General features: G+C 36.6%; 1 protein-coding gene across 6 annotated transcripts in view; it reads left to right on the top strand.

The window, feature by feature from the left end:
* LOC106478666 (ETS domain-containing protein Elk-3-like) overlaps positions 1-12428 on the top strand; it is a 64771-nt gene that overhangs the window by 23256 nt on the left and 29087 nt on the right. For 2 of the 6 annotated variants that reach the window (XM_013939225.2, XM_022382347.1), the window contains 2 exons: positions 960-1017; positions 10628-10714. In XM_013939225.2, the coding sequence (XP_013794679.1) occupies positions 996-1017; positions 10628-10714 (109 nt within the window). In that variant the 5' untranslated portion in view covers positions 960-995. Of the gene's footprint in view, positions 1-959; positions 1018-7773; positions 8904-10627; positions 10715-12428 lie in introns of those variants that run through there. The other 4 variants (XM_013939233.2, XM_022382364.1, XM_013939240.2 and 1 more) reach the window with 3 other exon arrangements.

Raw genomic sequence — 12428 nt, 5'->3', positions numbered from 1 at the left:
AGAACAAACAAAACAAACTCACTACAGGTGGATCAACAAGTCATCAGAACTTTCTGCCTACGCGATTACCCTTTACCAAACAGTTGCAGTTAAAAGTGTGAAAGTATATTCAACACTCGGGCATTGGAACTTTTAAATTTTCGACCTTAATCTTGATTTAGGCCTATAATAAATTTCGAAGCATATCTTATTTTTTCTATAGAGTATATATTGATGTTAATAACGTGAAACCTCTTACTTTTATTTCATTACATTATAACAGGCTATGAATTTTTCAATGAAATCGACAGTTTTATATTGAATGTTTAAAATATATTTTACTGTGGTTTATAATAATAATATAACAGTAAACAGAGATTTTCAAAAAAAAGACCTTAGAACTGTATATACCATTAAAAAAAAAAGGCTTTCACCGCCGTCACATTTTGATTCAAACTCGAAACGCATGGTATGTTTAATGAAATATCAGTTTGGTTTGGTTTGAATTTCGCGCAAAGTTACATGAGGGCTATGTGCGCTGGCCGTCCCTAATTTAACAGTGATAGACCAGAGGAAAAGCAATCGATCAACACCAACTCTTGGGCTACTCTTTTACTAACGACTAGTGGGATTGATCATCACGTTATAACTCCCCCACGGATGATAGGGTAAGCCTGTTCGGTGACGGGGATCCAAACTCGCGACCCGCAGATAGCGAGTCGACTGCCCTAACTATAATAAATTCAACTTTTCCAAATAACCATGGTTGTATTATTGTGATAATATAGGATGAACTGAAGTGAAAACGCACCGTTTTTATTTGTTTTGTTTTTTTCGACCTTGAAATGCAAATTCAAAATTTTCTTAAATATATTTGGCCAAAAAAAAATCAACGCAAACCTAGATTTTTGATTAGTATTATTTGCACAAAATCGTGCCTTTAAGATATTGGTAACCATTGTTTCAATTTGAACTTTCAGGTGTAAGTCTTTTGTGTATATTGTACACACTAGTGCATGGAAATGAACACTATTGCGGGTAAGTTGAATATTTTCTTTTCGCTGACCAAAAATTCTCACAAGATATAGTCAGTTGTTTAAAAAATATATACATTATTTTATTTTGATTCTAGCATAGCTTTAAGGATTAAACAATAGACTGAAAATTTTTATTTTTTATTTTTTGTTTACGTTATTAATTAAGACTTTTAAAATCATTTTAACCATAAATTTGCGACTTAACTAGTCTCAGAAATCACTTTTTTTTATCAAATATATAAAGGGCCCTCACAGTAATTAGTGGAATTAACTGCAATATTGGTGATATTTGTATTTAAAATTTTTGTGTGACTTTTATGTTACTAGGGTTTGGTTTGTTTTGAATTTCGCGCAAAGCTACACGAAGTCTATCTGCGCTAGCCGTCTCTAATTTAGCAGTGAAAGGATAGAAAGAAGGCAGCTAGTCATCCCCACCCACCGCCAACTCTTGGGCTACTCTTTTACCAACGAATAGTGGGATTGACCATCACATTATAACGCCCCCCACGGCTGAAAGGGCGAGCATGTTTGGTGGGACGGGGATGCTACTAGGGATCCTGTAACAATAAATTCATTGAGCAGTTTGGTGCATAAAGAAACTATTGGATTATTCTTTGGAAAAAGTACTTATCTCTAAATATATTATTACATCATATCCCCTTAAAAATATGCAGTTTAGTTGTTGTTACTTTTGTAAATATCAACTGACACAAAAATAATGATTATAACATCACTGAAGTTTGTACTTTTAGTTTTTATTTTATATGTCGTGTGATCCAACTAATCACATGAGTTTGCCAGTCTGCATATATATATTCGTATTTTTACTAGTGTCCTCATCATAGCTCAGGATAAGAACCAAGACATTGTATTATCTCCTATGTTAAAAGCCAAGTACGATAAATATTTTAACACCATCCGTAAAGATATTCTATTGTTTTTAGTTTGGTGTCAAACGTGGAGGGGTAAAATATGTCATCTGTTGAATGATTCGATTCACCAATCTGTTTATGATATTAAAAACTGCATAATGAAAGAAATAATATATGTACTTGAATACCATTTTTATAAACGAACCCTCCCCCCCGTCACACAAAACATGCTCGCCCTCTCAGCCGTGGGGGTGTTAAAATCCTCCCGTCATTCCGAACATGCTCGCCGTTTCAGCTGTGGAGTGTTAAAATCTTCCCGTCACACTGAACATGTTCGCCCTTTCAGCCGTGGAGGTGTTATAATATGACGGTCAATCCCACTATTCGTTGGTAAAACAGTAGTCCAAGAGTTGGCGGTGGGTGGTGTTGACTATTTGTCTTCTCTCTAGTCTATCACTGCTAAATTAGAGACGGCTAGCGCAGATAGCTATCGTGTTCAAATGAAACAACTAAACGGAAATGTACTGCCAAAAGAAAAGTATAAAAATCAATGTACCAAAAACACAGATCTTTATGGTCTCAAAATTCAATAAAGCTGGTACAAAACAAGCCCGAGATTTACCTAGATGGAATCCTCCTCCAGGCTGCTACATCAGCAAAATTTTAGGCATTACTTACGACTCGAAGCTAACCTGGAAAAAAACATGTAAACAAACTCAAAAATAAAATCTGGAAGCGGGATAACTATGTCAGGAGTCTATTTGGAAATAACACTTGCACATCACCGAGAAACACATTAACGACCTACAAGCAATACAAAAGGACCAGTAATAGAATATACCTGTCCGACTTGGATTAACGTTACACCACACATAAGTAAACAGAAATTACAAATTATACAAAACTAATTTCTCACTACAACATATAAAGTTCCACACACAACGGGTTCAGTTTTCGTACACAATTATGCGAACATACAGTTACTTCCTTCCAGGATAACGTAAATAAAAACGAACTAGTATGTTCACTAAATAACAATATTACATGATAGAAAGATCACCGTCTGGTGGGAGCTGCGATGAACCTATCCCTACCACAGAGAAACAGAAAATTCTCGAAACTTGCCGGGAAAACATTCAACGTCGCCGCCCTAAAGGACCATACCAAGAAACAGCAGTTTGAAGAGTCGCTCAACACTTTACCCTCGAAATCCTCGAAACATGCCAGGAAAACATTCAACGTCGCCGCCCTAAAGAACCATACCAAGAAACAGCAGTTTGAAGAGTCGCTCAACACTTTACCCTGGAAATCCTCGAAACATGCCAGAAAAACATTCAACGTCGCCGCCCTAAAGGACCATACCAAGAAACAGCAGTTTGAAGAGTCGCTCAACACTTTACCATGGAAATCTTTCGAAAGTTACTCCGTCGATGGCATCTGGGAAAACATCAAAAAATGAGTTCATAACACCGTAACCGCGACGATTCGCTTCTCTAAACGACAATAACAAGATTGGTTCGACGAAAACAACACCGAAATTGCCAGGAGACATAAACTCTTTGTTTCAGATCGAGTATATCGAGGCTGTCGTCCAAACTAAAATCCGAAACGTCAGTAACTAATGGTGGGGAGACAAATCCAGGGAACCCCAGACATTTGCCGACCAACACGACATGTGCAGCTTTCTTCAAGATGCGAAGACAACTTACGGTCCTCAACCCCATGGCTCAGTTCCGATTCATAGCGATAGGCTCCTCAGGGACGCTGTTTCCATCAAAAGACGCTGGAAGGACCACTTCGAGCAACTCCTGAACAGGGACAGCACAACTGAAGAGCATATCTATGATGACATTCACCAGCAAGCAGCAGAGAAACACCAGAACAAATCACCATCCCAAATTGAAGTAGAATTCGCCGTGAAAAAGATAAAGTCCAACAAGGCCTGCAGACCAGATGGAATCCCTGCCGAGATCTTTCAACATGGCGGAACACTCCTGATTCGGAGACTCCATCAACTCATCCTTTAATTTTGACCTGCGCGATGCATATGTCGTGGCTATCTTCAAAAGAGGCGACAAATCCCTGTGTGGAAATTATCGAGCCATTTTCCTTTCATCAATTGCAGGAACGATCTTGACCCGCATCCTGGTGGACAGAATATCTCCGATAGCTGAGGGAACCATCCTGAATCACAGTGTGGTTTCAGACCTCGTGGAACTATCTACTTGATTATATTGACACGTCAAGTGTAAGAAAAGGGTAGAGAGTAAGACCAGGATTTGTTAGATCTGACCAAAGCATTTGATTCCCTCAACCGTAAACTATTATAGAAAATTCTTGACAAACTTGGCTGCCTTGGAAGGTTCATCCGAATTTTGAGACTCCTTCGTGATGACATGACTGCTTCTATACTCTGTCAAAACTCTCAAACTGACGCCTTTAAAATATGTACGGCCGTGAAGCAAGGATGTGTGATTTCTCGGACTCTCTACAACCTTTGCTTGTCATCAATTTTCTTTCTTATACAAAATGACCTTCCTGTTGGCGTACAACTTCATTATCGTTATAAGGGCAGGCTTTTCAACCTGCAACTGCTGAAGGACATAACCAAAGTTACCCCTATCGTCCTCAATGATCTTCAATACACCGATGACTGTGTGATAATCGCCCATAATCCTATTGACATGCTTAAAAACATTTGGACTCGCCATGAATAAGAAAAAACAAAATTATCTTTCAATCGAACCTTCGAGACCAAACTGCAAACCTCCTGATATTTTTGTCAATGGAGAACCATTGGAATGCGTGGATAACTTCCCTTATCTTGGCAGTCATCTATCTTCGAACACCACCATTGATAAGGAAGTTGAAAGTAGAATAAGCTGTGCTGGAAATGCTTTTTTACAGACTAAAACAACGCGTATTCGACAACAAAGATTTGAGAAAGAAAATCAAGTTGATAGTTTACAATGCGGTGGTCATCATTGTTTTCCTATATGACAGCGAAACATGAACAGTGTACAGAAGACACATCAAATACACAGCCCTCATTTATATGGCGTTTAGCATTTAACAGTGTTCTTAGCATACCTGTGTTGATCACAACAAGGTCAGTACCCGAGGGAGGAAAAGATCTACATAGCGCCCGACCCTTCCAGCTCTCGAATCGTCAAGCAATAAACATGTCACAATAACCATTAACTTCGGTTAATGTACCTTCATGATATAACACGCTGAGGAAAAACTTATTATAAACATAGAATATTAAATCTAAAAATAAACAGCAATAGAAAACTTGCATTAAGTTGGAAATAAATCAAAATGGTAGTAGAATTTTATTGCATTAATATGAAAAAAAAAATTAGTAAAGTTATTTGAAGAAGTTATTGTTATGATATTTTGAATGTTCGCTCAAATCTACACAAGGGCTATCTACAAATAGCCGTTCCGAATTTTGAACAAATAGACCAAAGAGAAAATCACTCAGCAGCACCAAACGCCAACTCTTGGGTTATTTGTGTCTGCCCAAATAGCTGGATTGGCAGTAATTCTTATTGGGCACCCACAGCCCCAAAGTCTAGACTGCGATTTTGCGTACCATGAACTCTCGGATTTGAAATCTGAGCAGACTAACTCCTAGGTCCCGAGCAGATTAGTGTAGTATCCTTTAAGAATCAAGTTATTGTTTTAATGGAACGCTCCTGAAGCAGCTGTAATTTAATAAAAAAACAATAACTAATTTTGTTATCATAAGGTCGTTTATTGCTAGAAGTAAGACGTCTTTTATACTCCAGTATGTATTATTGAAATTATACATGAATGATGCTTGCAAACTAATTTATTTTCTGAGCATGAACACCTTATCATTTGAAAATTAAAAAAATTTCTCCATCCTCCGGCTCATCTGTAACCCCAAAGTTTACAACGGTAGAATTTATAGTTCGATCCCTGTAATGGATAGATCACCGATTGCTCATTATTACCCTTGCACTAAAACAAAAAGACAGAACAGATATATATGTTTAAAAGTGAAATCTGAGGGTTGCGGGTTCGAATCCCCGTCACACCAAACATGCTAGCCCTTTCAGCCGTAGGGGCGTTATAATGTGACGGTCAATACCACTATTCGTTGGTAAAAGGGTAGCCCAAGAGTTGGCGGTGGATGGTGATGACTAGCTGCCTTCCCTCTAGTCTTACACTGTTAAATTAGGGTCGGCTTGCACAGATAGCCCTCGTGTAGCTTTACGCGAAATTCAAACAAACAAACAAAAGTGAAATCACATAACCACTGTGGCACGAGTAATCTAAACCAGTTTTAAAAGCTTAAGCCTTGTGTCTTTCAACTTTTGGGGCAAAAGAAGATTGTCAAGACAATCTCCAAACACGTGCATTAATGTTAGAGATTCGCTCCATAGTTAGCATCAACAAGCCCTTCGGAGTTCTTGCTCCTACAACAATATTCTTGACAACGGGGTTTCCCGAAAGATGAAACTAATTTAAAATTTTCTTAAATAGTTATTTGTATTTTATCGATTGAACTTTTAATTTTAACAATCGTGCTACTTGATCTGTAAAGAGCAGAATTAGATGAAACAGTAACATTTTCAACACAACTACCCAATTCGTCATCTCTTTTTCTTAATTCAACAGTCTAGATCAATACAATAAGATAATCTTATGAGATTGAAAGATGGCGTTTTCACCAGTATTTCTTATCTCACATGTTTTAAGTTATTTCCAAAGAAAATTCCTGTGTTGCATGAACAATTGGATGTTGATGTTTCTTACACGAAGTGTTTGCGAAAAACAAGCAAATTAAAGGCTTCCTCTTTAGTTTCGTTCACTTCTCTGAGTTAGATCGTTTCGTGATCAAATAGTTCAAAAAACATCGATCAAGTCCATTTTTTTTAGAAGTAGATAGATTTAGAGATATTTGTGTAAAGGTTTCTAAACTTTATATTTCACAATCATTCCGCTCTAGATTACGTTGTATTAATGTGAATATGTTCATGAAATGAGTAGTCAAGCGATTAGCGAGTAGCTATTAAATCAAGGAATTAATAGACCCATTGCCAATGGTTTGGAATCTCATATAAGAGCCCCCCAGTGGCACAGCGGTATGTCTGCGGACTTACAACGTTAGAATCCGGATTTCGATACCCGTGGTGGGCAGAGCACAGATAGCCCATTGTGTAGCTTTGTGCTTAATTATAAACAAACAAACTCTTATAAGAAGCAAATATAATATACCCTTTTAACAACTGTAAGTGTAGTGGTTTTTCACGAATTTCATTATGTGTTAAATCCATATAAACACTTGAGTCGAAAATACCGCGAAGTCTAATTACTGATAACGTTAGATTAGTTAGAATTAGTAATTAAAGTTAAGTATTCTAAAATCCAATGTTTAATCTGAGAGGCTTTTCAAACTATGTCACGTTCACTGGCAAATTATTTATATTCTAAAGATTAACTTCAGAATAATAATATTATATTTTATCTTGAAAGAGTTTCGAAACTTTCAACCAGAAGGCTCTGTTGCAAGTACACCATTTGTATTCCCCTTGTGAATGTTTAAGGTAGTGTTTCCCATATTCCTTCCCACTCTTCTTTTTTCACGTTGTATTGCCTTTTTTTCCCCACTGATGTCTTCTGGATTGGGATAAGGGTACATCTTACAAGACAATGCTAGAAACTAAGCCAAGTAAAGGTTTTTAGTTCATTAATTTAAAAACAATGCTGCGATGTTACTAAAATAAGAGCTTCGGGAATTTTACGGTTACATTTATTCCGAGAGTTTTCTTTTTTTCGTATAGAAAATAAGATTTCTATATATATATATATTTCTTTTAAATCCTTTATTTAAAACATAAAGAATTCGCCTTTCAACTACACCGAGAATATTGCAATTAGCCAACAGCGATAATTTAAACAGACACAACTGCTCCGCCGATGGCTTCGTTTAAAAATTGCAAACAACCTTCAAAGTTTGTTCCCTCAAGAAAGTTAGTAGTTGACTTGTGTGTTTAACTTAACACAGATAAACTGACCCGCGTTACTTCTGTTGAGAGAAAAACAGATTCTTCAGCCCTAGGCGTATTTTTCTTGGGGAAGTGGATGATAAACCCATCCCGCACTTTTCAAGAATAGAATACCTTTTTTCTTTTAAATACTTTCTTGCATACCCCCCAAATAAAGAAAACGCCTCCCCCCATCCATTCACTTTTGAAAACAAAGCCTTCAGCTAGTTCGTGAGTTGCTTTCTTCCATCTCGACGTGTATGCACACAAATATCTTCAGCCCACAGGCTAGGTGGAATACAACAACGCATAGTGGTATCGTTAAAAACTGCTATGTAAAGCCAACCTGTCAGGCTAAGCAGTACATGGCCGCCACAAGGTCGCGTGCCTTTACCTGGTACACTGATCACTGTTGGCTGACGTAAGTGCTAATTTCTTTGTCAATAGCATGTTCAGTTGAAATGCATACGTCACGTCATGATCTCTTCTAGGAAAAACTTGAGGCCGAAACGAAACAGAAGTTGCATTTCATGGAATAAATGTGTTGGAAAGAAAACGTTGACACTCGGCACCTTCAACAAATCAGACATCCGGGCTCAGGGAGTCCAGAGCGCATGCACCTGAATTCTTGGGTAACTATATGCAGCCTAGTAACGACTAGGCCAATGTGCACGTGCTCTTCTTAGCTCAAAGTGCTCTGGGTGCCAGTGTACGACAAGTTGTGGGGTTGGAACTCCTTATGTACTGTACAGGAGAACACGCGTTTGAAGAGTATAAAGGCCATTTCCGTTGAAGCAAGAGTAAACCGTATAGTTGTATCCGGTTTATCATTATCCAAAACCGGATGAAGACTCTATTAGGCAGTTATAGACGTGATTTAGCATACATCTATCCTTGAGTTATACACCAGTGTTTTTACATCTTGCGGTTTCCACATTAGGAATGATGACGTAAGGGAGAGAAGTCATGGTGTTAACCTGAAAAACAACAGAATCGTGGGTTCAAATCCTGTTGGAGCTTATTTTTAATTTTCATTTTTTAAAATGAAGTTTAATGATATTTTTATCAAGTGTTTGAAGTATAGACGGATTTTATATATACGTTAACAAGATGCTTTGAACGCATTTTTTTCAGTTTATCTAAAATCAGGGTTACGTTGCATTTAATATTGTGTTAGTATTATACTGAGCTGTGCAATGTTGCAGCCAAGAATTTGTTAGTGTTACACTAAACTGTGTTATAAGTTGTTAAAAGCTTGTTAGTGTTACACTGAGCTGTGTTATATTGTAGTTAATAATTTGTTAGCGTTACACTGAGCTATGTTATGATGTCGTTAAGAATGTTTAGTGTTTTTACACTGTACTATGTTATGATGTCGTTAAGTATGTTTAGTGTTTAACGCTGTACTGCATTATGATGTAGTTAAATATGTTTAGTGTTTTACACTGAACTGCATTATGATGTCGCTAAGAATGTTTAGTGTTTTACACTGAACTGTGTTATGATGTCGTTAAGTATGTTTAGTGTTTAACGCTGTACTGCATTATGATGTAGTTAAGAATGTTTAGTTGTTTTACACTGTACTGTGTTATGATGTCGTTAAGTATGTTTAGTGTTTTACACTGAACTGTGTTATGATGTAGTTAAGAATGTTTAGTGTTTTACACTGAACTGACAGTCTTTATGCATTTTGGCTTCTGACGTAAAAACTTTTTACATGTTTTGTTAGTGTTTTTCTTTTGAAATCCTAAGTATGTTTATGAAAAGATTATGTGTATGTTAATATTCTTAAAAGTGACAACAGTAATAAAACTTCAGTCCATGTAAAGTTTAGAGCTAATAATATAATTCGCAACTTAATAATCTGCTAAAGTAGGTCTAAATTTAAAACACAAATATGAGAAAGAGGGATATGTACATGACATGTTAAAAAAAAGCGAGGAATACCATATCATGCTAAACGAATCTAGTTTCAATACAGCTCATTTTTCAGGATTACAACAGAGAAAATCAAGCCTAAAAGTGACACTTCTCCAACTTAATCTAGTTCACACCATAGTAGTTGTTGTTCATGAAATAATTACACTTCTCCAACTTAATCTAGTTCACACCATAGTAGTTGTTGTTCGTGCCATTTGGTAATATAAACAACGTTTCAACAACTACTGTGCCTTTTGTATTCCAGTCGGTAAAAGAGATCTGGCATGGTAGGCGGAAGGCCTCGACGACAATATATATATATAACTAGATATGTCGACATATTGTTATAGGCCTGGCATGTTAGGCGGAAGGCCTCGACGACAATAGATATATAACTAGATATGTCGACATATTGTTATAAGCCTGGGATGGTAGACAAAAGGCCTCGATGACAATAGAAATAGCTAGATATGTCGACATATTGTTATACATTCTTCTTTACTTTGACTTTTAAACTATTATAATTATTGATTAAATTATTTAAGCTAAACAATTCACGTACTGTAATATCAATGAAAAAAATATTTGAAAACTATTCTGTATGTTTAATAGTTATCTTACTGGTCTGCTCTTTTCCAAAACCTTGTAACATTCACCCACTATCTGTGCATTCGTCAAGTTTTCCTTTTTTTATGTATTTTGTCAAATGCTTTCAAAATGTTATTATTCCATATATATATATATATATATGAACAATTTTGTCTTAGGTTGAGTCTTTTTTTTTTTTACACTTCTACAGATTCAAGTGACGAGAGTGATTTAGCAGCCGTCCCCCCAGATCTGATTCAACAACAACCTAAAATTTTTCATTGCAATTCTACTCACAGTAAGTCGCTTGTAAATACGATTTACGTTTACGAGCATGTTATTCACGTGTTTTGTACATTTTAAGCTTTTGTTTCATCTTTTATGGGGTTTTAAATACGATAGTAAAGGTAATACTACTATTAAAACTTCATGTGCATTTTAATCTTTGCTTTCCGTACACTTAAAAGAAAGAGTTTGCTTTGAAAAATAGCAATTATATATTGTACAGAGGTGAAGTACGTTACATTAAAACGAATCTGGAGCCTCTCAACGTCGTTACAGTACAAGTCGTCACGTCCAATTGTTCTCTATCTGACGATTATACTCCGTCGTTTACTGTCACATTCAAAGTACACCATTCCTTCTTGCAAGTTTCCACCCGCCATATATTGTACGACAGCGACACGTTCCAAGCTTTCGTTTTAACAGTCCGATAGCACAGAAATCTAATTGCTTGAGGTATGCGACTGTCAGCATATTATGTACTCGCGACTTGTGTCGCTTTTCCAGAGGACGATCCTTCTTGGTTATATCGCGTAATCTTTCTTGAACTCGTGACGACTTTTGCCACTGATCTTTATAGTCGTGAATTTTCATTTGTCACAAGACGACACACTTTGTTCACCATGGCTTGGACACAACCTATTGCAGGTCTCTTTTGGAATACTCTTTGTGTCCTAAGGTTATTTATATTCCTTTTGTTTTTCCAAATGCTATTAAGTACAATGATTATTCCCATCTCGTAAATTCTAAATCCCCGATCTGAACACATGTTTATATTCTAAGTGTATAAATATTTTGCATCAGGGCTGTTACCTAACCTTCCCAAAAGCGCAACACCACAATATGTAGTTGTGATACATTCTGTTCCACTGCGACTTTATATCGGTTGGGGTTGTAACGTAACTTGCATATTCAAAATCGTTTTAGTATAACATACTTAACCATTAAACATGATTAAGTTTAATATTTCATGATGGACGACTTTCTGTATACATTATTTGTTTACCTAATCACCTATTTGCCGATATTCGCCCAAATCCCTTGCAATGATCAGCTGAGCACTGGTGTTTCAAGCTACAACAGCGTATTTCAATACATACAAGTACAAAGAGAGAGAGAGAGAAAAAAAAAAGAGTTATAGATTTAGCTTTTCTTTTGCAATGAAAAGATAAAAGAGTTTTAATACACCCACGGCGCCGAAGTGCAGAGCACGATTTTTTCTTTTGGCGGTAACGGGACGCGAACCACGGAACTTTAGATTCACAGTCAGATCAAGTTAAAACAATTTCTACTCAAAGAAAAATGTTGCTTCAAACTTTTGCTCCAAAACCTTATAATAACTGGATAAAGATTTATTATCTATATAGTACGATGGTATTTTAACATTTCCATAATGTTCTATAATGAGTCGTGTATGTATATATTTATTATTGTGCCTTATCTGCACAGATAGGCAATAGAATAAAAACGTGGGGAGCATATATTCTCAGTGCCCATCCCCCTCCTTCCCCGGTTTCGCCGCCTATAGCTAGAATTATGTGATAGTAGGTGCTTTTATCATAGAATTAATTAAACAATGAAACTTATGGATGGACACATTTAGGAAAAAACAAGCAAACTTGGAAACAAACGTGGGGAGCATATGTTCTCAGTGCCCATCCCCCTCCTTCCCCGGTTTCGCCGCCTATAGCTAGAATTATGTGATAGTAGGTGCTTTTATCATAGAATTG

Source organism: Limulus polyphemus, unplaced genomic scaffold (assembly GCF_000517525.1).
Source record: "Limulus polyphemus unplaced genomic scaffold, Limulus_polyphemus-2.1.2 Scaffold11, whole genome shotgun sequence".
Classification (NCBI taxonomy): Eukaryota; Metazoa; Arthropoda; class Merostomata; order Xiphosura; family Limulidae; genus Limulus; species Limulus polyphemus.
Note: the sequence above shows the minus strand (reverse complement) of the source record. Positions and strands in the feature narration are given on the sequence as shown.